The sequence below is a fragment of the Mustela putorius genome, unplaced genomic scaffold (assembly GCF_011764305.1).
Source record: "Mustela putorius furo isolate JIRA1106 unplaced genomic scaffold, ASM1176430v1.1 tig00000827_pilon_pilon_pilon, whole genome shotgun sequence".
NCBI classification, from domain to species: Eukaryota; Metazoa; Chordata; class Mammalia; order Carnivora; family Mustelidae; genus Mustela; species Mustela putorius.
This window is the reverse complement of record NW_025421489.1, coordinates 577,589-604,684: the sequence shown is the minus strand read 5'-3', so window position 1 is coordinate 604,684 and position 27,096 is coordinate 577,589. Positions and strand designations below refer to the sequence as shown.

Sequence of the window (27,096 nt, the reverse complement as noted above, 5' to 3'; positions counted from 1 at the left end):
TGGAAGGATTTGCAAGTTGACAGGCTCTGTGCTTCCATATGAGTAAGGCACACCCAACTAATGTAAACCTAAATGTCCCCCCCACCCCATTTAGACTAAAAAGACTGTACTTTAGATCCGTGAAGGCTTTGTTTGGGATCACTCCTCCTGTAAACCTTCCAAAACTCCACTCATTTAGATGTACCTTGTACCATAAAGATGTCTCTCATTCGAAGGCATAGTAGCAAATAATTTTTAAGCATTCTCGGTATGTATGATGTTGGGTTAAGCATTGTGTGTTCAGAGTGTTTTCAATAAGAAAGTAATCCATCCCTAGGATAGAGGGTGGTTCTGTGTTTGCTTGAAGAAAAAAGTATAAGAATACAATTTGCTTTCCCCAGACTCTTTTTCCTTATTTTTTTTCATGTAACTTGGTATTTTTAATTTTTCAGTCACATCTTGATTAAAATGCATCTATCTAAAGGGATTACTAATATTTGCTTTTTAAAAACTGTTCTCTAGTTATTTAGGGGAAAAAAATGAAGCAAGTAACTGAGTTATATGTAAAAATAAGATTTAGACCTGTGGATCAGGGATTATTTTAAAAAATTAGATTATCAATTTGGTATCAAAATGGTGGCTTTTCTCATTAGTAAATAAATTAACTAAATGTAAATTAAGAATGTAAGCAGTTGTAATTTATTACAGGCAGTGGGAGGTGACTAACTTCTAGGGATAACCATTTGTATCCTATTCCAAAGTCTTATTTTATAGTTTGAACAGCACTTTGCACACAGTTCTTATATATATAAGTAAAGATGTAATTATAGGATATAGCGTTACTGCTTTGTTTAACAAGAACCTCATTTAAAATTTTAAATTGACAGCTGGTATTTTTTTAATGATCTACTTCTTTTCTGTTTCTTTATTGTAAAACTATGTTAAAAATAAAAGGTTAATGAGAAATGTCATGGTTTTTATCGCTTGTTACTGGGAATTCATAGAAAGTAATCATGCCCTTTCAGAATAGAGCCACGCGGGGGTATAGCTCAGTGGTAGAGCATTTGACTGCAGAATAGAGCCACGCTATTAGATACAATTTTATAAAAGTCCAAAAGTGGGATAAAGCAGAACTCCTTTAGTCATGTGGTTGAGAGTGTTATTGATCCAGTCAAAACCTTAGTTTCCGTTCTTTGACCAAATGGATGGCTTCCACCAGCCACTCAGTGCACCTGTACTCAGCCGAGGTATCTTAAATATAAACAGTTGGTCCTGGGTAGAATATTTTGAGAAGATTTGTGTTTTTTTGGTGTGTTCTTTTTTCTTTAAAGATTTTATTTATTCTTTTGAGAGAAAGAGCACAAATGGGGAGTTGGGGGAGAAAGAGGATGGAGAGCAGGAGCCCCAGTGTGGGGCTAGTCCCAGGACCCTGGAATCCCAACCCAAGATGGAGGCAGATGCCTCACCAGCTGAGCCACCCAGACACCCCTGTGTTTGTTTTTTATAGAATTCTTTTTTTTTTTTTTTAAGATTTTATTTATTTATTTGACAGAGAGAGATCACAAGTAGGCAGAGAGAGAGAGAGGAGGAAGCAGGCTCCCCCTGAGCAGAGAGCCCGATGCGGGACCCGATCCCAGGACCCTGAGATCATGACTTGAGCCGAAGGCAGCGGCTCAACCCACTGAGCCACCCAGGTGCCCCCCTGTGTTTGTTTTTTAAAGATTTTATTCATTTATTTGATAGAGTGAGAGAGAGAGAGCATTAGCAGGGGGAAGGGGAGAAGCAGATTCTTGGGGGTTGATACCAGGGTCCTGGGATCATGAACTGAGCCAAATGCATACGCTTAAACCACTGAGCCACTCAGGTACCCCAGGATTTGTGTTTTTAATACAAATACATAACTTACAACTTCTACAGATGGTGGTAAAAGTGATGTTAGCTATTTGTATCATTTAAGATCCCAGCGTTCTGCAGCACGTCCTAAAAACTGCAGTGACTCTGGATTTTTTTCTCATATATAAGAAGTACACAGGGCACCTGGGTGGCTCAGTTGGTTAAGCATTTGACTTGGGGTCACGTCAGGGTCCCTGCTCAAGGGAAACTCTGGGCTTCTCCCTCTCCATCGGCCCCTCCCTCCACTCATGTGCTCGAGTTCTCCCACCTCCTCTCTCTCAAATAAATAAATAAATAAATAATCTTAAAAGAAAAAGAAAAAAGTCCAGAGGTAAGACAGGTCGCTTCCACAGTTCAATTAGGGACACAGCTTCCTTCCATTGTCCTGTTCTGCCCTCTTCTTCATGTGGCTCGTGTCATTCTGCTTCACAGATGTCTGCTGCCTGTTAGGTCTGATGTCTGTTGTACAGGCAAAGGAAGATCTTTACCTGATCAGGAACCAGTAACTTCTTGGAACTCACACAGGACACTCTGTCTCCCTATCATTGGCTAGAGCTGGTTTCCTATAGTTACACCCGCTTCTCCCCATGCCTGCCAATCCCCCTGCTTGTTCTCTCTCTGTCTGACAAATAAATAAAATCTTAAAAAGAAAAGAAAAGAAACTGCCAAAATGTCTTCTGGAATGGCTGTACTATTTTGTATTCCCACCAGTAAGGAAAAGAGTTCTTGTTTCATGTCCTTACCAGCATTTGGTGGTGTCAGTGTTTTGGACTTAAGCTGTTCTTAAGTGTTTGGATTTAAGCTGATGGGTGTGCTGTGGCATCTTGTGATTTCATTCTCTTTCTCTTTGAATTATAGCTTGTAAGTTTGATATGGTAGAGATTCTGGGTCATCTGTCCTGCATCTTGGAGAAGGCTGAGATAATAAGGCCAACATCTGGACCTAAGAACTTAGACCCGAGTCACAGTGAATTCAAGTTAACTCTGAAAACACTACTCTTTTCTTAATACAATTTGCTTACATGGATTAATAAATTTCCCTCGTTACTCAAGGTAGTTTCAGTTAGGTTTTGAACATTTGCAGCAGCCAGGGGCCTGACTACTATAGACACCTCTTGTTTCTCCAGATGGATGTGGGGTGCAGGCTTTGGAGCCGCACTGTCTAGGTTAGAATTGTTGTGTTTCGGTTTCCTCATGTATAAAACTTGGATAATAATATCATAGGGTTAATACATGTAGAGAACAGTGCTCAGGATACAGTAAGTACTTAGTAACTGATAGCTATTGTGATGGTAATACCATTTTTGATCATTTCACTATCAGTCCTTTTATACAAGTAGGACAAGAAGACATAAAATCCAATTCCTGTTCACAGGTTTTGAAAGTGCTATAAAAAAGATAGACACTGCAAATGTCAGTGCAAGGGTACTTTTTTTTTTTTAAAAAACAAGAGCCAGTCTTCTTCATTTATCCTCTGGATGTTATCCCTTTCTTCAAGGATTTTTACCATATTTTTCTTCCCTGGAAGCAGCTATTTTCATCACTTTTGGTTGATTTTTTTTGGAGGGGTACTTACCTCCAAGGTTCTAAATACTATTTTTGAACCGGTACTCTTTGATCCTTGTGTGAGGAATTATTTGTTTACTTTCCACCACTGAAATCGAAGATCTCATTGTTTTTCCTTCCTTTACATTCATTGTATGTCCTTTTCATTTCCCCACCTTTGAAATATAGCTTGTCAAAACTGAAGGGTCTAAGATTGTGTGCTACTTGGAAGCCAGCAAGTTTGCCTGGCACAGGCTTAGGGATGCTAGTAGAGCGAAGGAGGGTTTATTACACAGAGCAATGTAGCAGCGAGAGTACTGGCATCTCAGTACTGGTACTCCCAGCCCCAGCCTCCACAGGGCGACACGGGAGGCCATGTGGCACCTGTACATGCAGTGGGCGTGCTTTACAGGAGGGGAGCCCTGACTTGAGGGAACCCGAATCTTTTGTAAGGGGTAGTAAGCAGGCCTGAGCTTTACTCCAGATAGAGACCTATCTTTATTATATTAGTAACTACTCTGCATATACTGCACAAGGAGATACAATCTCTGTCTTCCGAGGCTGTTCGGCATACAAACATCCTTGAAAATACAGTCCAGAATAAAGGGCGTTTCTCATGTCCTTATTCACACGACATGAGAAATGCAAGAGCCATGGAGAATTTTGGTATTCTCACACCTTTGTATTACAATACATTTGTACTACATTACATTTGTGTTATAATTATGGTTAGATCAGTATTTATGGTTCACATTATTAGGACCTTATCAACGTTTTTCACAGGTGAGCAATTTATTAAACTGTGATCATTTTCCCTTTCTTGCACAGCTTTTTGTTATTGCTGGAGATAATAGTCTTATTTTTAAGTAGGTTCCATGCCCAATGTGGGGCTTGAACTCATCACCATGAGACTAAGAGTCACATACTCTACTAACTGAGACAGCCAGGTGCCCCAATAGTCTTCCTCTTTCATTTGTTTAGTTTTCTTTATGTTTATCAAAAATTCAAACCCCCAATTCTTCCCTAGTTGTCTAAATAACCTTCAGGTACTGAAGCTGAAAGGCTGTGCCCTATGCCTGGCATACAGCTTTTATCCCAGCCTCACACTTGACCATCATCTGTGAGGGGCCATTTTACTTCTCTCCTCTGTTGGATAGTTGGCTTCCCCTATTCCATGTGTTATCTTGGTTTACCACCCCATTTTGATGGAGCATGATTTCCAGAATCTTCCTGAGAAAGGGTTCACAAGAGCTAAACATTTGGAAACTCTGTACATGTGAAAATGTCTTTATTCTTCTGTTTCTAAAGTTTGAAGACATTGCTTGGTTGACTTTTTGTTTGCAGTTGTAACGATTAAGAAGCTTGAAGACACGTCAGATGCTTCCTTTTTTCCCCCACTCTCACACCCCTACTATGCTCACAACGCTTCTGACACAAGCTGGGTGTCCTACAATTGAACTCAATTCTGACTTGTTCTCCCTGGAGGTTGTGTCAGATCCTGCAGCATAAGGGCTCAATCCCAGAAGACTGCCTTCCCCCTTCCCCTTTAGATGCCAGTCCCAAGTCCCAAGTTGACATCTGTGCTTCAGAGTGTTCAGCCATAAACTAGACATTCCTGTGACCACCTCCTCACCTTTGATTCATTTGCTAGCACAGCTCACAGAACTCAGGGTAACAGTTTACTGCTTACCAGTTTATTATGAAAGGACATGGTGAATATACAGATGGAAGAGATGCATAGAGGACAGTGGGAAGGGGTACAGACATCCCACGCCCTCTCTAGACATGCTGTTCTCCCAGCAACCACCACGTCTTTGACCCAGAAGCTCTCTTGACCCTCTACTTCTGAGATTTTTTTTTAAAGATTTTATTTATTTATTTGACAGAGATCACAAGTAGGCAGAGAGAGAGGAGGAAGCAGGCTCCCCGCTGAGCAGAGAGCCCGACGTGGGGCTCGATCCCAGGACCCCAGGATCATGGCCTGAGCCGAAGGCAGAGGCTTTAAGCCACTGAGCCACCCAGGTGCCCCTACTTTTGAGATTTTTATGGAGGCTTCACTATATAGCCATGATGGATTAACTCCATTTCCAGCCCCTCTTCCCTCTCTGGAGAATGGGGGTGGGACTGAAAATTCCAAGCTTGTAATCATGGCTTGGTCTTTCTGGCAACCAGTCCTCACCTAGGAGTCATCAGAACAGAAGACACTCCTGTCACCCAGGAAATTCTAAGGGATTTAGAAGCAAAAACTGGGGCCAAAGACCAGATACGGGAACAAAAGGTGCTCTTACTGCTCTTATCACTTATGAAATTACAAGGATTTTAAGAGCTCTGTGCCAGGAACCAGGGACAGTGGTCAACATATATATATTTTCTATTATTTCACACCAGTCTTATGTCTTCCTTTTTTTTTTTTTTAAGATTTTATTTATTTATTTAACAGAGAGAGAGATCACAAGTAGGCAGAGAGGCAGGCAGAGAGAGAGAGGAGGAAGCAGGCTCCCCGCTGAGCAGAGAGCCCCATGTGGGGCTCGATCCCAGAACCCCAGGACTCTGAGATCATGACCTGAGCCGAAGGCAGAGGTCTTAACCCACTGAGCCACCCAGTTGCCCCTTATGTCTTCCTTTTTGAATGCTTATAAGGTCTTCTGCTCCAGTGTCTGAAATTTCATTGCTATAACTTAGTATCCAAAGGAAAGGTATTTGCTACAATGATGCTGTGTAACAAATGACCCCAAAGCTCATTGCTCTATAAGCCTTTTTCTCTTACTCATGGGTCTCTGGGTAGGCTGTGCCCAGGCCAGTGTCATTAAAAAGGTTTGTCAGAGCAAGGCTTTGGTTTGAGTTCAGTTCTCTTCCATGTGCCTCCTCTTCCTACCTGGACCAGCATGTGTAATGTCTACTAACCTTCTATCGACCAAAGCAAGTCATGTGGCCACGCCCAGTTTTGGAGTAAATTTATTCCAACCCCTGTAGTGAGAACACTGCACTTTTACATGAGGAAGGGTGTAGAGTGGATTGGAAACAATAATGCAATCTACCTCAGTAGATTGTTCTTTCTTTGTGCTGGGCATTCGCTCTCCCAGTCTACAAATTTATGACCTTCAGTGCTGAACATGTTCTTGGTTGATTTCCTCAATAATTTCTTTTCTATTTCTCTGTTCATCTCTCTGGAGCTCCTATTATTTGGATATTGAACCACTAAACTAAACAAGTACTTGAAATTTATCGTCTCTCCTATTTTCCATCTTTATCTTTTTACTGTTCTGGAAGATTTCTTCAACTTTGAACTTTTCTATTTAGTTTTTATTTCTACTCCCATTTTTTTTTTTTAAAGATTTTATTTATTTATTTGACAGAGAGAAATCACAAGTAGATGGAGAGGCAGGCAGAGAGAGAGTGAAGCAGGCTCTCCGCTGAGCAGAGAGCCCGATGCGGGACTCGATCCCAGGACTCTGAGATCATGACCTGAGCCGAAGGCAGCGGCTTAACCCACTGAGCCACCCAGGCGCCCCTACTCCCATTTTTTTTTTTAATGCTTTAAATTATTCTTTTCTTTATAGTATACAGTAAGCCATATCCTTTAAAAATCTCTCTGGGGATACTAATGATAATACTTTTAAAGTTTTCTCTGTTTTTGTAGACTGTTGCCCTAAATACTTTTTCTCCAAATTGTTTTGGTCTATATATTTAAAAAGACTTTCCTCAGGCATCCAGGAATCTTTGGTGGTTTGTTCATATTTGTAAGAGACTAAAAGCTGATTAGAGGCTCTAAGTGGGGCTTAGATACAGTAGGGTTTCACTGAAGGGCTTTCTGTATAAGCTGTTTAAAGTTGGGGAACATCTGTGACACATCTTTGGATTTCTTTCTTTCTTTTTTTTTTTTTTCAGTAAGCTCTGCATCTGAGGTGAGGTTCGAACTCATGACCCAGAAATCAAGAATGCTCCACTGACTGAGCCAGCCAGATGCCCCATCTTTGGATATTTTTAAAGATCTCTTGAGATGGTTAAATTCCCGAGAACACTCTACTAATCTACTAATCTCTTGTCTAGAGGTTTAGATCCTTCCTGTCTGCATTCTGGGAGCTGACAGAGTGTTGGGGTTAGAGGGCTGGGGCTCTTTTTGTCTTTTTTTTTTTTTTAAGCTTTTATTTATTTGTCAGAGAGAGAGAGAAAGAGAGAGAGCATAAGCAGGGGGAATAGCAGGCAGAAGGAGAAGGAGAAGCAGGCTCCCCACAGAGCAGGGAGCCTGATGCTGGGTTCCATCCCAGGACCCAAGGGTTATGACCCGAGCTGAAGGCAGACACTTAACTGACTGAACCACTCAGGTGTCTCACGGGCTGGGAGGTCTTGGCATTTGGTCTACGTGTTTGTTTAAAGCCCATTTTAGTAATATTTTTGTATTAGATGCCCAACAGAAATGGCAAATTCATTTGGGTATGTTGAGGAGAGTATTTAGAAATAGGCTCTTAGTTAGAGCAGGGCATAAGGAAACCACGAGAAATAGTTTAGTACGATACCAGTTTGCTAGGGCTGCCACAACAAAGTACCATAGGCAAGGTGGCTAAAGCAGTAGTAAAGCAAATTTAGTAGTAAAGCAAATGTATTTTCTCACAGTCTGCAGTCTACAAGTCCAAGATCAGCATATGGACAGGGTGGTTTCTTTTGAGGTCTCTCTCCTTGGCTTATAGATGGCCATCTTTAACCTGCAACTTCACAGTCTTCCCTCTGTATCTGTCCTAATCTACTTTTTTTTCTTTTTTTAAGATTTTATTTATTTATTTGACAGAGAGAGAGAGAGAGAGATCACAAGAAGGCAGAGAGGCAGGCAGAGAGAGAGGAAGGGAAGCAGGCTCCTGCTGAGCAGAGAGCTCGATGCGCAGTTTGATCCCAGCACCCTGGGATCATGACCTGAGCCGAAGGCAGAGGCTTTAACCCACTGAGCCACCCAGGCGCCCCCTAATCTACTTTTCTTATAAGGATGTAGTCATTTGGTACACGGCCCACACTAATGGCCTCATTAAACTCAAGTATCTCTTTAAAAGACTTAAAATACACTTACAGTCTGAGGTACTGAAGGTTAGGACTTCAACATTTTGGGATGACACAGATCAGATCGTGTAACAGGTACCTTGGGAGGTTGTAATAGTGGGTCTCTGTTGCTACCCCCTAGGTCTCCAATGATGAGGGGAAGGGGCATTATCAGATGCCACAGACAGACTGGGACTGTGGAGACCATTAGTTTATACAAGAGGCAGCCAGCCGACCTGGACCCACCTGTGGGAATTGATATTCCAACCTCGGTTTCTTTCCCTCGGTTTCTCCTGAGATACTCCCAGCAGCGAAATCTAACTGGAAACCAGAGTCTAGGGGAGTGTGTTGATGTAGTCAACACTGGTCAGCTTCCCAGGACATAAGCAGGCTGGAGAAGGGTGCCAAGGGATCTGGAGGGGCAAATGAAAGATCTACAGCACAGTCGGTACCTCTCCTGGGCATGCTCCGTATCCTGTTTACCTACAAAGAGGAAAAACCTACAATATTTGGCAAGAGGGAGGGAGGGCATATTCAGAAGGGTGTGTGCAGTTGTGGGGGGGGGGGCTCTAGTATTCTGCTTCTGATATGGAATTCAAGGAATTATTTTAACCATTCCTTTTGACCGTTACTTTGAGATGTTTCTGGTCCCTACTCCTGACTGAACCTATTTGAGGACTTTTGTAGTGTAAACTGGATTTACTTTTAGCTATCTCCAAGACTCCCTGAGGATTTCATTTCCTATGTTTTTACTACTCACCCATTTGTTTTAAAAAATTTTTATTCAAATTCCAGGTAGCTAACATACAGCGTAGTATTAGTTTCTGCTGCACAAAGTAGTGATTCAGCATTCCCATTCATCACCTAGTACTCATCAGAGCAAGTGCCCTCCTTAATCCCCATCACCTGTTTCCCCATCTCCCCACCCATCTCCTTTCTGCTAACCAGCAGTGCGTTCTATACAGTTTAGAGTCTGTTTCTTGGTCTATCTCCCTTTCCCCTTTGCTTGTTTGTTTTGTTTCTTAAATTCCACATATGAGTGAAATCATATGGCATTTGTCTTTGACTGAGTTATTTCAGCTAGTATAATACTCTCTAGTTTTATCCATATCATTGCAAGTGCCAAGATCTCATTCTTTTTGACGCTGAGTAATATTCCTACACACACACAGGCGTGCGCATGCGCACGCCCCCCTTCCCCACCTCTCGCATTCATCAATAAGTGGACACCTGAGCTGTTTCCATAATTTGGCTATTGTAAATGATGCTGCCATAAACATAGGGGTGCATTAGCCCTTTAAATTAGTATTTTTGTATTCTTTGGGTATATACCTAATAGCACAATTGCTGGATCGTGGGATAGTTCTATTTTTAACTTTTTGAGGAACCTCTATACTGTTCTTCAGAGCTGTTGCACTAGATTGCATTCCTACCAACATATAAAAGGGTTCCCCTTTCTCCACATCCTCACCAACATGTTGTTTTAGTGTTGTGATTTAGCCATTCTGGCAGGTGTGAGGTGACATCTCTTTGTAGTTTTGATTTGCATTTCCCTGATGATGAACGATGTTGAGCATCTTTTCATGTGTCTGTTGGCTATCTGGATGTCTTCTTTAGAAAAATGTCTATTTGGGTCTTCTGCCCATTTTTAAATTGGATTATTTGTTTTAGGGTACTAAGTTGTATCAGTTCTTTATATATTTTGAATACTAACCTTTTATCAGATACATCATTTGCAAATAGCTTTTCCCATTCGGTAGGTTGCCTTTTACTCTTGTTGATTGGTTTCTTTGGTAGGTTGCCTTTTACTCTTGTTGATTGGTTTCTTTGCTGTGCAGGTTTTTATTATGATGCAGACCCATTAGTTTATCTTGTTTTTGTTGCCCTTGCCTCTGGGGACATATCTAGGAAAAGTTAGTACAATGGTCATCAAAGAGGATACTGCCGATGTTCTCTTCCAGGATTTGTATGGTTTCAGGACTCACATTTAGGTCTCTGTTCCATTTTTAGTTCATTTTTGTCTAGGATGTAAAAAGGTCCAGTCTCACTGCTTTGCATGGTGCTGTTCAGTGTTCCCAACACCATTTATTGAAGAGACTGTCCTTTTCCCAGTGGATATACTTTCCTGCCTTGTTGAAGATTAGTTAACCATATGGTTGTGGGTTCATTCTGGGGTTTCTATTTTATTCCATTGATCTGTGTGTCCATTTTTGTGCCAGTACCAGTACATGTTTGATTGTAATATAATTTGAAATCCAGAGTCGTGACGCCTCCCACTTTGCTTTTCCTTTTCAACACTGCTTTGGCTATTTGGGGTCTCCTGTAGTTCCATTCATATTTTAAGATTGTTTGTTTTAGCTCTATGAAAAATGCTTTTAATATTTTGATAGGGATTGTATTAAATGTGTAGCCTGCTTTGGGTAGTGTAGATATTTTAACAGTATTTGTTCTTCCAAACAGTGAAGATGGAATATCTTTCCATTTCTTTTTTTTTTTTTAAAGATTTTATTTATTTATTTGAGAGAGAGACAGTGAGAGAGAGCATGAGAGGCGAGAAGGTCAGAGGGAGAAGCAGACTCCCCATGGAGCCGGGAGCCCGATGCGGGACTCGATCCCGGGACTCCGGGACCGTGACCTGAGCCGAAGGCAGTTGCTTAACCAACTGAGCCACCCAGGCGCCCTATCTTTCCATTTCTTTGGTAATCTTCAAATTAATCAGTTTTGTAGTTTTCAGAGTATAGGTCTTTTATCTCTTTGTTTAGGTTTATTTCTAGATATCTTTTTGTCTTTGGTGAAACCGTAAATGGAATTGATTCCTTAATTTCTCTTTCTGTTGCTTTGTTATCGGTGTATAGAAATGCAACAGGGGGCTCCTGGCTGGCCCAGTTAGTTAAGCATCTGCCTTCAGCTCAGGTCTCGATCCGGGGTCCTGGGATTCAGCCCCACTGGCTGCTCCCTGCTCAGCGGGGAGCCTGCTTTTTCCTCTCCCTCTTCCCTTGCCTGTGCTCTCTCTCTCTCAAATAAATAAAATCTTTCAAAAAAATTCATTTTTACTGCTTTTATACTAGCACTTTTGATCTCTCCTTTCCAATTAGGGTACCCTTTAATATTTCTTTTTTTTTTTTTTTTAAAGATTTATTTATTTATTTATTTGACAGAGAGAAATCACAAGTAGATGGAGAGGCAGGCAGAGAGAGAGAGAGGGAAGCGGGCTCCCTGCTGAGCAGAGAGCCCGATGCGGGACTCGATCCCAGGACCCTGAGATCATGACCCGAGCCGAAGGCAGCGGCTTAACCCACTGAGCCACCCAGGCGCCCCCCCTTTAATATTTCTTGCATGGCTCGTTTAGTCTGGAAATTCTTTATCTCTCATTCTATTTTGAATGATAGCCTTGCTGGATAGAGTAATCTATTTTTTTTTTTAAACATCACAAATAAGGTTTTTTATTTGTCACCATTAAATGTCTGAATTTTAAACAGATTCCTGGACTGGTAGCTCATATCCATCAGCTTGTTCAATTTGAGCACCTGTATCATCCCCAGTAGCTTTTCCAGAACTACTACCTTCATCATGAAGCTCCATGTGCTTTCCCAATTCAAACTTGGGCTTCTTCGGCGTTTTTTACTTTTTTAACGAAGACATCATGGAGTGGATAAACAGACTGACAACGTTTTTCTCTATCTTTTCCAATGCTGTCTGGAATCAATTTATTGACCACTACTTTCAAGTCATTCGTCTGAACCTCTTCAGTCATGATCTCCATCATCTTTTTCCGAATTTGGCGGACCTGTTGGTGCTGAGCATAAGAGGTCTTCTGAATCTGATTATTGCGTTTTTTAATAAAATCAACACAAAACAGATGAAGTAAATAACCATTGGTAGTCTTGACATCAACATGAGCTTCAATCATGGTCTGCCATTTTTTGACCATGGAGCACATTTTGTCCTGGATGAGATCCGTGCCATGGAAATTGGGCAGTTTTTGCCCTGAACATCCTCAGTAATTAGCTTGAATTTTCTAAATGCAACTTCATCATTCTGCAGATCAGTAAGGCTCACTTCAAAAACACGACCCTTGCAGCCATCAGATACAATTACGTTCCTTGAGTTCTTATGACTAATGTTTTTCCAATATTTCTTATATTGAACATAGCTGGTGCTTTCACCAAATCTTTCTTAGAAAACAGATCAACCACTTTCTTCCTGGCTCCCTTTTTGCTGCCTTTTGTAAGGCGCTTGTTCTTCCCGACCACTAGGGCACTGCTCAGGGTGGATAGTTTTCTTGACTGCAGATTTTTCTCCGTTCAGCACTGGAATATAGCACACCACTCCCTTCTGGCTTGCCAAGTGTTTTTTTGGGAAAATCTCTGGCTACCCATATGGGTTTTTCCTTGTAAGTTAATGACTTCTTTTGTTTTGTTGCTTTTATGGTTTTGCAAATTTAATTACTGTATTTTTTTTAAAATATTTTATTTATTTATTTGACAGAGACCACAAGCAGCAGAGAGGCAGAGAGGCAGGCAGCGAGAGAGGGAGAAGCAGGCTCCCCGCTGAGCAGAGAGCCTGATGTGGGGCTCGATCCCAGGACCCTGAGATCATGACCTGAACCAAAGGCAGAGGCTTAACCCACTGAGCCACCCAGGTGCCCCTAATTACAGTATTTTTAAAAAAGATTTTATTTATGACAGACAGAGATAGTGAGAAAGGGAACACAAGCAAGGTGGGGGAGCTGGAGAGGGAGAGGGAGGCTCTCCGCTGAGCATGGAGCCTGATATGAGGCTCAATTCCCAGGACCCTGGGATCATGACCTGAGCTGAAGGCAGATGCTTAACCGACTAAGCCACCCAGGCACCCCGTAATTACAGTATTCCTTGATGTGGGGCTCCTTTTATTGATTTTTTAAAAAGATTTTATTTTTTCATTTGACAGAGAGAGATATCACAAGTAGGTGGAGTGGCAGGCAGAGAGAGAGAGGCAGGCAGCGAGAGAGGGAGAAGCAGGCTCCCTGCTGAGCACAGAGCCGGAGGGGCTCGATCCCAGGACCCTGGGATCATGACCTGAGTCAAAGGCAGAGGCTTTAACCCTCTGAGCCACCCAGCGCCCCTCCTTTTCTCTTTTTCTTCTGGGGATCCTATAATACAAATATTATTACATTTGGTGGAGTCAATCAATGAGTTTCCCAACTCTATTTTCTTTTTCTTTTTTTTTTTTTAAAGATTTTATTTATTTATTTGACAGAGAGAGAGATCACAAGTAGGCAGAGAGGCAGGCAGAGACAGAGGGGGAAGCAGGCTCCCTGCTGAGCAGAGGGCCCGATGCGGGGCTCGATCCCAGGACACTGAGATCATGACCTGAGCCGAAGGCAGCGGCTTTAATCCACTGAGCCACCCAGGCGCCCCCCAACTCTATTTTCATTTTGCATAATTCTCTCTTTTTGTTCAGCTTCCTTGCTTTCCACTGCTTTGTCTTCTAGGTCATTAATTCATTCCTCTGCTTCTTCTAGCCTTTTAGAAGCACATTTCTAATCTCATGGATTGCACTCTTAATCTCTGATTCTTTTTTAACTTTTCTCTATGGTAAGGATCACACTGATGCCTTCTATTCTTCTCTCAAGCCCAGTGGGTATCCTTATGACTATTGTTTTAAATTCTAACGGGCATGTTATTTTTATCTATTTTGTTTAGATCTTTGGCGGCGGCCTTACCTTGTTTACATCTGGGATAGATTTCTCTGACTTCTCATTTTGTCTAAGTCACGGCCTTCTTGTCTGTGTTCCAGTTTAGGTCTCCTGCTCCTGACAGTAATGGCCTTATGAAGATGTCCCATAGTGTCCACAGCCTGGTGCTTCAGGGAGTGTCTCTGGTGTGTGTTGTGTGCACTCTGCTGTTGTATTGTTTTGGCTGCTTTGTCCTTGAGACCAGTCATCTGCAGAGGCTCTTTGCCTGCTGTGGGCAGTGTTTGGTACCATGTGGTGAGTTTTAACTAGGTGGGCTTCGGTCTGCTTGTAAAACGAGCCTCCACTGGAACTGACGTCCTGCAAAACTCTGGTCGGGAGATGTGGCATAGGCTGGGCTTTGTTCTGGTCTGCGGAGGCGGGGGGGGCCCACAGTGGGACTCAGGCAAGCGTGACTGAGAAGGGTGGTTCCACCAGAGTGCAAGGGGAAGGTGCTTGGTGTAAGCAAGTTACGTAGTCAATATTGGTGCCACAGTGCTTCCTGCGGGGGCTCGGCTCTGTGTATATGCTGGGCTGGGGGTGGGGGAAATGGCACTAGGTGGCTCCTCTGTCCCTGGAGAGGTGTCTCCATGAACTCTGCCTTTCAGGGACAGCTCCAAGGAGAGGGGGTGTTCTCCCCACCATGTGCCCCGGCGCTCTTCAGATTGCTCTTTTCAAGCTCTCTGCTCCCGGGGTTGTTTGTCTTCCCTCGAGGAGCAGCACAGTGCCTTTGGGCTCTATCCCAATCAATCCTGCTGACTGGAAAACTCCAGGCTTTACGGCCTCCTAGTTGCAAGAACTCATGAAATTCAGCCCCCTCTTGTTTTCCAAGCGAGTGGCTATGGGGAAAACTTCTCCTTGTGCAATCTAGTGTACTCCTCTCTCTTGCCCTACTCCGTGACCACAGCTCCCGCCCCTCCACAGCAACCAGGATCCATTTTCTCTCCTAAACCTTGTCTCCATACTTCCTAGCTTCTTTGATGTGGCTTCTTTTCTACCTTTAGTTGTGTAGTTGGTCTGTTCGTCTTCAGGTCTATTTCCGGGGTATTTAGGATGATTTGATAGTTATGTAGTTCTGTTCACGGGACAAGGTAAGATTAGGGTCCTCCTACTCTGTCACCATCTTCCTTTGTCTCTGACTACTCACTCACTCACCGCTGGGTAATGAATTATAGTGAAGTTGAATCTTAGTATGTAAATATAATTAATAGAAGGATATTGACAGATAATATACTTGAAGTATTACATTTATTAAGCAAAAATAAATTATTTATTTTTAAGGATCAGGTTGTTTCTTGTAATGATGCATGTGTTTTAAACAAATTCTTTTAAGATGTAAACAATCACATGTTTTATTAAAATTGAATAAACTGTTAAAATTGCTATAGCATATCACAACTTAAGCTCTCCAGTATAGTTTTAAGCAAATATATATCATAAAGAAAGAACCAGAAGCAGTCAAGGCAGCAAGACTGACTTGCTGTAAGACTGTTTCATAGTAAAGTAAGCTAAAGCCTCTATCCTTTTTATTCCTCATTCCCTAAAGGAGTTACACTACCAAGTGAAGGAATTTCCCAGCCGCAGTTTTGAGGCCACAAATGCAAGCTTAAATGATTGCTCTTGAGACTTCCACTTTTGTAGGCAATCATGTCCACATAAATTACAAAAAAACAGTATGATTTTGTTATTTTAACACCAAAATGAATGGTGGACTGAAATCAACATGTGAAAGAAAGGCTCAAAGCTTGTTCCTCTTTTAACAGAGTAGTGTCATTCTAGTTTTACTGATGCATTAATTTTCATAAAGTGCAGCAACAAAATAAATAAAGTGAAAAAAGTTTTGAAGATTTATATACAACTCTGAGATTAAGATAAATTACTGTGTTCTTGCGAGACTTTTAACTCTGTGGAAGCTCATTGATCCAAGTAACATAATGATTCTTTTTTCCCCTTAAATCAATCTGCTATGAAGGAGTATATGACAGCTCATAAAACAAGATTAGATTAAAAGGAAAATTTATGTGCTATAGACTAAATCCAGATACGGTCAGGTGCTGAGCATTATTTCTGGCTTCAAAATAGGAAGTATCTGTCTCACCATCTGGTTGGGGTATGAAAGGCATAGTTTGATGTTGCAGATTTTCCCAGTCCACATCACTGAAGAGAGGATGACATCTCAGCTCTTGGGAAAAATATAAAACAAAATAGATTATTATGACACCATCACCTAAGTAAGTACTGCTTTACACATATGTCTGTCTCTCTGCAACCATGTATTACATATTGGCACACATTGTCATTTTGTCTAACACTTGACACATGACAGGTGCTTGGTCTGTATTTGTCAAATGAGTGAATGAATAGTTTGCCTTATCTTTCTTCTCCGTACTCTCTCCTAGATGTCATGATGTCATGGTTGTATCTCATTACCTTAGGTCTCTCCCCTAGAGAGTAAGTTGTACAAGCACATGGATTTTAGTCTGGTTCATCCCTAGGGTACCTCCAGCACCACAGCAACATTGCCTGGCACCTAGAAGTCACTCTATAGGATTTGTTAAATAAATAAGAAAACTGTTAATCTTATTAGAGGGAACACCTAGAAGCTGATACAAGTGACACATTACTAAATCTCATTTTTCTAAATACCTTACAGCACATAGAAATGCATTTGGGGACATAACTCCTTCTTTGTGTCTTTGTATACTTCATTACAAAAAGGATTTTAGGGCAGCTGACATTAAACCTAATTTGAATCTAAATTAAAGCCAATGAGTTCTTCTAGTTTCAAAATTGGAGTTTAAAATACGCCTACATTGGTAAAAACTATTGAAGGGTCATAAATATATCAGATTTATCTTATTTGAAACAATCTAGCAACTGATACATTTCTTAGTCAACAGTGGTATCAGAAATGAAGCAGTAAGATATTTCAGAAGAGAGTTTTTATAAAAAAATTTCCTCTGTTGGTCAATGAATAACTTTATCAGGCTTAAAAAAACCCAAGACACTGACAAGATAAGATTGCTTTAAGGTACCTGTTTGAGATTAAAAGAATTAATGAATATTAATTCAGTGAATGAATATCCTAACCTGATATACTGAATTTTAATGCAGAATAAGGACAAATATATCAATGCATATTTAGCGGCAAAAGTAAACCGAAGAAATGTTTAACCAACTTAGCAGTCAGATTGTTTGTAGTATTGTATTAGTACTTGGTATCATTATTACCATTCTTTTTTTTTTTTTTAAGATTTTATTTATTTATTTGACAGACAAGATCACAAGCAGGCAGAGAGGCAGGCAGAGAGAGAGGAGGAAGCAGGCTCCTGCGGAGCAGAGAGCCCGATGCGGGCCTCAATCCCAGGACCCTGGGACCATCTCAATCCCAGGACCCTGGGACCATGACCTGAGCCGAAGGCAGAGGCTTTAACCCACTGAGCCACCCAGGCGCCTTATTACCATTCATCTTAAACAAATCAAGGATAAGAGTTTGTTAACACAAAACCTTACCTTTCATTCCAGCTCTCTTTGCATTATCAATAGTTAAAAGTATTTCTACTGCATTTTGAGCATTATCAGATAACTTTTCTTCACCTTCAGGCCAAGGGATATCTATAAATACAAATAGCTTGTTAATCATTGTTCAAATATTACACAGAGATAAATACATCTATCTTAATAGAAAAAGAATCACCTCTTTTCAGAATATTCTGGAATACTTGTTGTGGTGTTTCATCATTGAAAGGAGGAATTCCTGTTAGAAACTCAAACAAGCAAACTCCAAGTGCCCACCAGTCTACTGCAGCACCTGGAATTTAAGAAGGAGTAGTTGAACTTGTAAGCATTTTGTACAAATATTTCATCAACTAAAATGTTAATATATGGATATTTGGGCACAGTCAAGGCATTCATTTCCTAAGGGTTTCTTCTAGCTCCATAAGGTGCAAAACCCCAAATTATCTTTATTTCCGTAACATGGCAATTACTTTCCTTCTCTATTCTCCAAGAAGTTTAGATTAGTAATTATCACTAATTACTGGGTGTAGCTCAGTGGGTTAAGTTGCTGCCTTTGGCCTGGATCATGATCTCAGGCTCCTGGGATCGAGCCCCGAATCGGGCTTTCTGCTCGCCAGGGAGCCTGCTTCCCCCTCTCTCTCTGCCTGCCTCTCTGCTTGTGATCTCTCTCTCTGTGTCAAATAAAGAAATAAAATCCTTAGAAAAACACAGCTAGTCAAAGAAAAGTTAAAGCTATCTTTCCTTTGTTACTCACTAATGACCTCTGGTATTCTGGATATTTACTTGTTCTAAATCCTAAAACACAACAAAGAAATACATTTAATCTTAAGATTACTCTCTAGGGACGCCTGGGTGGCTCAGTCAGTTAAGCAGCTGCTTTCGGCTCAGGTCATGATCGCGGGGTCCTGGGATCGAGCCCCATATCAGGCTCCCTGCTCAGTGGAGAGCCTGCTTCTCCCTCTCCCTCCCACTCCCCTTGCTTGTGCTCTCTCTCTCTGTCAAATAAATAAATAAAATCTTAAAAAAAAAGATTACTCTCTAAAATAGAATACTTGTCAATTTCAAATGGAGGAGGATAATAACATTTAGATGATTTTGTACTCCACTAATTTCACATGGGTATGAGATGAAGTAGAATATTTATACTATTTGGAGGACAGCCTAGTTAACAAGGGAAAACCTTAAAAACAGTGTTTTAATGTTCCCTTACTCCTTTCAAAAACAGAGAAGGGCAAATTAGTTTAACAAAAAATATGCACTTAAACTGGCTCGAGAAGGTAATTAAGAGGTAAATCTTAATAAATACGTAAAACTGATTTCTAAATAAGATCTTTACTGGAGGCATCATCTATACGCAAAGATGTTTCAATCAATTATTTTAAACATGACCTTATAATCTGTTTTTTTATATGTTTGCTTCGTTCTATGAAAAAGTATTTCCTAAGCAAAGCTTAATTTTAGTCAAAAAAATATTAACTTCAATATAAACTTAAAATAGGGATTCTAGTTTAGTACTAAATGTGTTTGAAAATTACTCTCTAAAATGAATTTCATGGGATGCCTGGGTGGTTCCATCAGTTAAACTTCCGCCTTTGCCTCGGGTCATGATCCCAGCAGCCCCATGCTGGCTTCCCCACTCAGCCCGGAGTCTGTTTCTCCCTCTCCCCCATTGCCCCTCTCCCCTGCTCGTGCTCTCTCTGCTTGCTCTCTCTCTCTCAAGTAAATTTAAAAAGAAATCGAATAAAAAAATAAACTGCTATAAAATCAATTTCACAAAATTTATCACTATGGTTACGTAACTGCCACCAGTTTATTTATTTATTTTTTTTTAAAGATTTTACTTATTTATTTGACAGAGATCACAAGTAGGCAGAGAGCAGGTAGAGAGAGAGGAGGAAGCAGGCTCCCTGCTGAGAAGAGAGCCCCATTCGGGGCTCCATCCCGGGACCCTGGGATCATGACCTGAGCCAAAGGCAGAGGCTTTAACCCACTGAGCCACCCAGGAGCCCCTACACCATTCCATTTTAAAACAAGTAGGAAAGCACTGTAGAATCTGCCATTAGGAAAACAATCGCATGCATTTACAGTGTGTCTTCATTGTAAGCCATGTAATCCCATCTTCCCTAAGGAACAGAATATAAATAGTCTATACATTTCTATTTTTTAATAATCACTATAAAAAAACCCACACAAACCACCTCAGTTAGTAGGCCTTTTAAGGAGCACTGAGAAAGAATAGATAGTGTAACCAAATAACAGAAAAGTAGGGGAGAAGTCAGGAAAAAATATCCATCTTCATTATTTTACTCAGGTTAGAAATTAGAACCCTTTTCCCAGCTCAGCCAAAATATACTCATGTCAAAAACTTCCATGATTTCTCCATGGATATGTCACACATACCCATATATTTGAGTCAAAGTCTAATAAGATCACATATGATGATAAATTGTAGGAATTATAATACATGCCATTAGCCAGAAAAATAGAACAAACTTGTTTTTCACTATCGGTTTTCTAATACAAAACCCCAATCTGTAATTTTTCCATTGGTACTGTTATGCCTTTTTGTTATCAAACAATAATGGGATTAAATGAGTAGGAAAATTTAAGCCCTTTTGTTGGTGCTAATATTAATATTTTTTATTAAGCCTGTTTTCTGGGTTGCAATAAAAAGGCTGTATCTTTACGCTCTGACACTTGAAACGTTATTTTAAAAATGCTACTGCCTACATGTGTTTTCATAGAGAACATTCTCTCTGGATGTCCTCCTGCTTAGAAGACAGAATACATTTGGTATTTCCTAAGATGAAAGGGAAAAATTTTTTTCATGCAATGTGATCTAGTTATACTTTGACCAGTTTAATTTGCTTTGCCGTATTACTTTATAGAGAAGCTTACTCACCGGAAGGCAGAAATCCTGCACAGTAAGAAAAGAGTAGTTAGGTACATTGTATTAAAATCATGAGTTCATTCTCACATCATTCATCCAACTAGATCCTAAATATTATGCAAGACACAAGGGTCACAAAGATAAAGAAGAAAGAGAGCTTTCTTCCAGAAGAAAACACCCTACTCAAGGAGGGACAAAACAGATAATTTCGACACAATGTTAAGAGAAAAGAAGTAAAAACAGCCTAAAAAGCCATGGGAAACTCTGGCCAGAGTTCCTAAGTAATTGGCAGTGGGGGAGGGGGGAGACCATGGAGGGCTCAGAGAAGTCTTAGCTGTCCGCAGCAAGATCTTTAGAAACAGAGAGGTGAATGTAAGAAACAAAGTTGTTACAGAGACTGCCCTTGAGGCCTGGGATTTGGGAAAGAAGTATAAAGCAGTGATTTTTCTTTTTCAGTTATAAATTGCTTTGTACTGGGCTCAGTGGGTTAAGTGTCTGCCTCTTGATCTCAGCTCAGGTCTGGATCTCAAAGTCGTGAGTTCAAGACCTGCGTTGGGTTCCAAGCTGGGTGTGGAACCTACTTTAAAAAAAAATTGCTTTGTATTATTTGTTGTTTTAAGAATGGTGTATCAAATATTTTATAGAAAATGAAAATCTTAAAATAAATCACTAGATAGCTGAGATAACTAGATGTCCCATTAAAATAGAGGCAAGATCCTAAAAAGCAAATCTTTATACTTGAAGCTTACTTTTATACTGTATCCTAAGCAGAGAAAACATATGTTATAGGAAATGAGCTAACAAACCTGTGACTTAGCAACAGAGACACTGTACAAAAATCAGTTAAGTGCTCAGAGGAACTTAGTTGCTTTGGCTGATAAAGGGGAATTTGAAATGTGTCTCAACACATTTAGAGATTATTAACAGTTTTTAGTGAGTGCTACCAAGGAATCCTTCTGGATTCTCTCGTCTTGAGAAATTTTCTTAAGCTTTTATAGTGGAGACAAATATAATAACATAGGTAAAATGACATATGCTTTAAACAGTTTCTAATAAAGTGACAGAGACTTGAACAACTGCTTCTCCATAACTGACCAATGGATGCTCTGTGAAAAAGGTAACATTTGAACTGATGATGAGATGAGAAGAAATTTAATGGGAAGAGGATTGGGTTCTGGCTTTTTTCAACTAAGGCAAAATACTTGCACAAAATAAGGAAAACCTGAAAATAAATGTGTCTAAGAAGTGGAATGGGAACATAAGACCTATAAAGGGATTCTTTGAATCTGCCTATGCCTCAATCGTAGACCTCCCAGACTCCAGAACTATGTGTGCGAAATACATTTTTGTTCTTTATAAAAGAAATAGAGATTCCTTGAGAGACAAGGCTGGTATAAGAGCTGAGAGCCTCCGATGCCGTGATCAGTAATCTGGATTTTATTTTGCAGGTAGGAAGGAGCCAACATGGTTTTCAAGGAGAGTAGATGGACTGACCACTTTATGTTTTAAGAGGGAAAGTCTGGTGGCAGTGATTAGAGACAAGAGGATGAAGTTGATGGCCCAGGAAGAAAGCTAGTAAACTAATGAAAGGGAAAGAGGACATTCTTACAGAGGATAGTGGCAGAGATGAAAAGATGAGAAGAAATTCTGCAGGGACAGAACCGACTAGATTTAAATGCTTAAAGGTAGGGGCAATGTCTGTGTCATCACAAAGATGGCAGATTTGAGAGAGTGAACGGAGGAAGAGCAAGCCGGACCTGTCCCATTTTGACATACAGCACTGAATCACCAGTGAAATGCTGAGTAGGTGCTTTCCCCATGTGTATGCAGCCTAGAGAAAGTCAGGAGTAGAGGCAGGTCTCTGGGGAGTATTGACAGGGTCTGACGGCTGAAGTCATGGAAGAGATGACATTGACCGGAAGCGGGGGTAGGGAAAAAAGGGAAAGGGCAGGATCATGAAGAATCTCCATATACTGAAGAGCTAAGGAGGCGGCAACAGAGGTAAAAGGAAGGAAGGAGACTGAGAAGAGGCTGGTAGATGTGACAAGAATGACAGCATTGATGACTGTTAAAAAAGTGCCAGTTAGGGGCACCTGGCTGGCTCAGTTAATAGAGTGTATGACTCTTGATCTTAGGGTTGTGAGTTTGAGCCCGATGTTGAGTGTAGAGATTACTTACAAATAGAAATTTTGAAAAAAAGAAAGTGTCAGTTAAATAGTTGGGATAACAATCAGATTGCCAGGGCAAAAATAATTAGGCAAAGGAAAAAGTCAACCTTTGAGAAGTTAGGTGGTAGGGAAAGACAAGGGTGGAAGCCTATTTGCAAGCTAAAGAGAAAAGGCAGCATAGAAATAAAAATAGAAGAGGCGTGTGTGTGTGTGTGTGTGTTTGTACACGCGCGCGTGTGTGCGTGTGTGGGATGGAGGGGTGGGGTGAAGATGAGACAGTTGGATCACGGGAAGGAGCCCCAAGAATAGGGAAGTACCTGACAAGATCAAGAAGATGACCACATTATGGACTGAATTATGTCTGCCTGAAAAGACATGTTCGAGTCTTAACCCTGAGGTCCTCTGAGTGTGCCATTTGGAAATATGGTCCCTGCAGAGATCACAAGGGAGTAGGGTGGGTCCCTAATGCAATATGGCTGGTGTCCTTATAAAACACAGCCACAGTGACCATGGAGCCAGGGGGAATGCAACATGTTGGTTAGAGTGAGGCCCCTGCAAGCCAAGGGTTGCTCGCAAACCAACAGAAGCTGGAAGGGCAAGGTCGTTGCCCTACACATTTCAGAGGGAGCATGGTCCTGTCAACACCTTGGTGCCAGACTTCCGGCTTCCAGAACTGTCAGGCAATCAATTCCTGTTGCTTTGAACCATCCAGTTTGTGGCACTTGATGATGTAGCCCTAAGAGACCAATCCAGTTCACTGCAGACAGCAGGAGGGGAAAATTCTTCAGAGAGAGAAAGGGGAATAAAGAGGCTAGGTAGAAATGCCATCCTGGTCTTCCTCTGCTGCATCCCGAAGATGGCTCACTTCTGGCTTGACCTTTGTGGTGAGGGGATAAGTGAGGGTAAGCTCTAAACAGGAATGCGCTGCTGCAGACTGAACAGAAGTTCTTGTTCAACTTTGTATTCCCAAGCCAAAGCTGGTGAGATGTTTTGAACTAAGATAGCAGAGCCACTGGATGGTGGGGCTCACTGAGAGTGAGCAGGAATGCAAAGGACAAATGGCTGCATGTCTTCTTTTACCATAAGAAATGCCATATTTATGAGAAAAACAGTATCACATGAGTTCCTTTTCTTTTACTCTCTACAGGTAATCCAAATACCAAAGTAATTTAGAATAATTTTACCTCAAAAGAAAATGTAGTGATAGAGAACACTTCAGAAACTCAAAGACATGGAAGCCTTACCATGGGCCCTGGCCAGTAAGAGCTCAGGTGCGAGGTAGTCCGGTGTTCCAAGAATCCGCCCATCATCCATGGGGGCCGCCCCTCGCCTCACACTCTTCGGAGTTCGATATGGAGTTCCTGATTTGACCTGTTTCGGGGTCTGCTAATTTAAAAATAGTTTACAATAAATATCTTCTTTCCTCTTCCAGTGAACAGAAATGCTAAAAACAAAATCAAAGCTAGGCTGCTGGGCATAAAAGACCTACGCAAATTCCTGATCGGTTTTGAAAACGGACTCATGACTAATATTTCGAACAGTCTTGATATCTGGTGAAATGAAATAGCTTAGATAAGACCAATTATTTCAGTAACATCTAGATATGCAAGAATGAATGAAGAAATCCGTAAGGAAAATTTCTTTCTCAATAGCATGGACTAATATGAACTTCAGAATGGTCACTAAGGGATGATGTTGTGGCTTACAAATGATTGAATTATTGGGACAACACATCAGCTGGTACTAAATATAAATAACTTCTTGTGCTAATTGGTATTTAAGTTTTAAAAATATTCTGTGGTTGGAGCGCCTGGGTGGCTCAGTGGGTTAAGCCTCTGCCTTCGGCTCAGGTCATGATCCCAGGGTCCTGGTGTTGAGCCCCGCATCGGGCTCTCTGCTCAGTGAGGAGCCTGCTTCCTCCTCTCTCTCTCTGCCTGCCTCTCTGCCTACTGTGATCCTCCTCTGTCTGTCAAATTAAAAAAAAGAAAATCTTTAAAAATATTCTGTGGTCTTACAAGGATTCTGTGAGACAAGCAGAACAGGTGTAAGCATATTCTACAGAGAGATAAGAAACAGGCTCTGAAGAAAAGGGACTTCTACATCACTCAGCATCTTCTGAATAGAAAATCCCAACTCTTGTGACCCTAAATCAGGGTTTGTACTTTCAATTTTATGTTGCCTCTCCAAAAAAAAAGGGAAAAAAATGAAACTTTGGGTTTATTAAGATAAAGGTTTAGAAAATAAAAACAATATAAGATTTGAAATATCTATTTTCCAACTATTTTCTATAAAGAAAAGAGATAATCTATGAAAGTCCTTAGAAGGGACTAAAGATAGAGTTAACTTTAATATTGTATTTTAGAGTTGCTATTTTCAAGTGAAAATACGTCACTGTAAATATGTAAATATGTGATTGAAAATATGTGAAAGACTAGGGTTCCCTGGGTGGCTCAGTCAGTTAAGTGGCTGCCTTCAGCTCAGGTCATGAACCTGGGATCCTGGGATCAAGCCCCAAATTGGGCTCCATACTCAGTGGGGAATCTGTTCCTCCTCTCCCTCTGCCTCTCCCTGCTGCTTGTACATGCATGTGCTCTCCCAAATAAATAAATAAAATCTTAAAAAAAAGAAAAGAAAATATGTGCAAGTCTAGAGCACAAATGAAGAAGGTGCTATAGTTAAAAATAATAAATTGCTACCAGCTTTACCTTTCTCCAGCAAAACCTCCAACAATCCAAAGATTCCCAACCAGCAGAACAGAAAATCTCAGATGGTCTAGGTAAGAAGATAAGTACCTGGCCTTTATAGTTTACTGTCATAAAATCAATAACAAAGTGTTAGAAAGGGGTGCTTGGGTGGCTCAGTGGGTTAAGTGTCTGCCTTCAGCTCAGGTCATGATCCCAGGGTCCTAGGATCGAGCTCCGTATGGGCTCCCTGCTCAATGAGGAGCCTGGTTCTCCCTCTCTCACACCCCTGCTTGTGCTCATTCGCTCTCTCTCTGTGTCAAATAAATCAACTTTAAAAAAAAACAAAACCAAACAAAGTGTTAAAAAGTTGGAACATACCTGATATGGCTTATAGGATGCTCCTTTTTGATTAGGGGTTATAGCCATGGGATATGAACCACTATAAACGCAGGAAATATCCATTGCATCTAAAGAGGTAATGCTCATTTTGGATGGTTCTGAGTTATTGGATGCATTGATATGGCTGTTAAAACTTCGAAAAGCTACAGCATTTCTTTTAGATAAGGTTAATGTTTTCAGCACCTCTGAAGATGGAGCTAACATTTTTTGGCTACTATCTTGGACAACAAGATTCTCATCGCCTTTTGGCAAGGTATTTTCTTGCCAGCTGGGTGATACGGTAAGTAGGTCTTCAATGTTTGATTCTTCAAAAGAGGATTCTTTAATGCTTTTATCTGGATCCAAGGACTGCCTTTCTAATGAACTCTCCATGATAGAAATTCCAGGAAAAGATGAATCGGAGTCCATACACATACTTTTAGAAGCTCTCTCGTCATCGGAACATAGAAAACTCGAACTTAGGAGGTCTTTCTTATTATTCTTGTCACAATCCTCATCCAGTTCACATAGAAGGTTTTTTGCTATCATTGGGATAGGTGATTTTTCTGGGGTTTGTGGTTTATCAGTGAAAGAATTGACCATGTTCTCCTTATCAGCACAGTCACCTTGCTGACCTCCGCACTCTGATAGCTTCAGGTCTTGGACTTCCATTGTTATGCCTGTCCTTTGGTTTATATAACCATCGTTCATTTCATTTCTAGACTTATGCTCTATACAGTTTTTTTTATTCTGTATGATGGTCTGACAAGGACTAGAGTCAACTAACTCAAAAGTTCTTTTAAAACTTCTTTTTTCAAGGTGCTCTGCAGTCCTATCACCAGGATCTACAGCCCACTGATCTGACTGGTGAAAACCAGAGTGTGCTGGGTCAGTGGCCACATGAATATTATTTATATCCAGTTCTCTTGCTTGCCAAGAAACTTCCTTGGGGAGGCATTTTTTGGCCAGGTTTACACAAGAGCTTCCAGTCTCAGAAATGGTACTGCTGTTATGAATGGGAGAAAGGGCTAACTCAAGATCCTTTTTATTGAAACCTTGGGTCTCGATGGCATTGGTTGATTTTGTACATGAAGGCTTTTCTATTATATTCCAACTCATCACTGTAGAGCCCGGTGCATTGTCACTTTCCTGAGAGGGAGGAAAAAACACTTTTTTTAGTGTATAATGCTGAGATTCTTGAACCTTTTAAAACCTCTGTTGACTTAGGTTGAATAAATGACCCCATAAACTACTATGCTACCTAGTCCCACTTTCCCCTGGAACAAAAGAACAATAACAG

General features: G+C 40.9%; 1 protein-coding gene and 1 pseudogene across 2 annotated transcripts in view; both read right to left on the bottom strand.

The window, feature by feature from the left end:
• Positions 1–11,808: 11,808 nt before the first annotated feature.
• On the bottom strand, positions 11,809–12,748 carry LOC101678381 (annotated as a pseudogene).
• Positions 12,749–15,390: 2,642 nt separating this feature from the next.
• Positions 15,391–27,096, bottom strand: part of MASTL (microtubule associated serine/threonine kinase like) — a 35,107-nt gene continuing 23,401 nt past the window's right edge. Inside the window, exons 8-12 of one of the 2 annotated variants that reach the window (XM_045084953.1) lie at positions 25,797–26,945; positions 23,979–24,120; positions 17,855–17,968; positions 17,671–17,772; positions 15,391–16,339 (exon numbers count right to left, since the gene is read on the bottom strand). In XM_045084953.1, coding sequence (XP_044940888.1) covers positions 16,182–16,339; positions 17,671–17,772; positions 17,855–17,968; positions 23,979–24,120; positions 25,797–26,945 — 1,665 coding nt within the window. In that variant the 3' untranslated portion in view covers positions 15,391–16,181. The remainder of the gene's footprint in view (positions 16,340–17,670; positions 17,773–17,854; positions 17,969–23,978; positions 24,121–25,796; positions 26,946–27,096) is intronic. The other variant, XM_045084954.1, reaches the window with a different exon arrangement.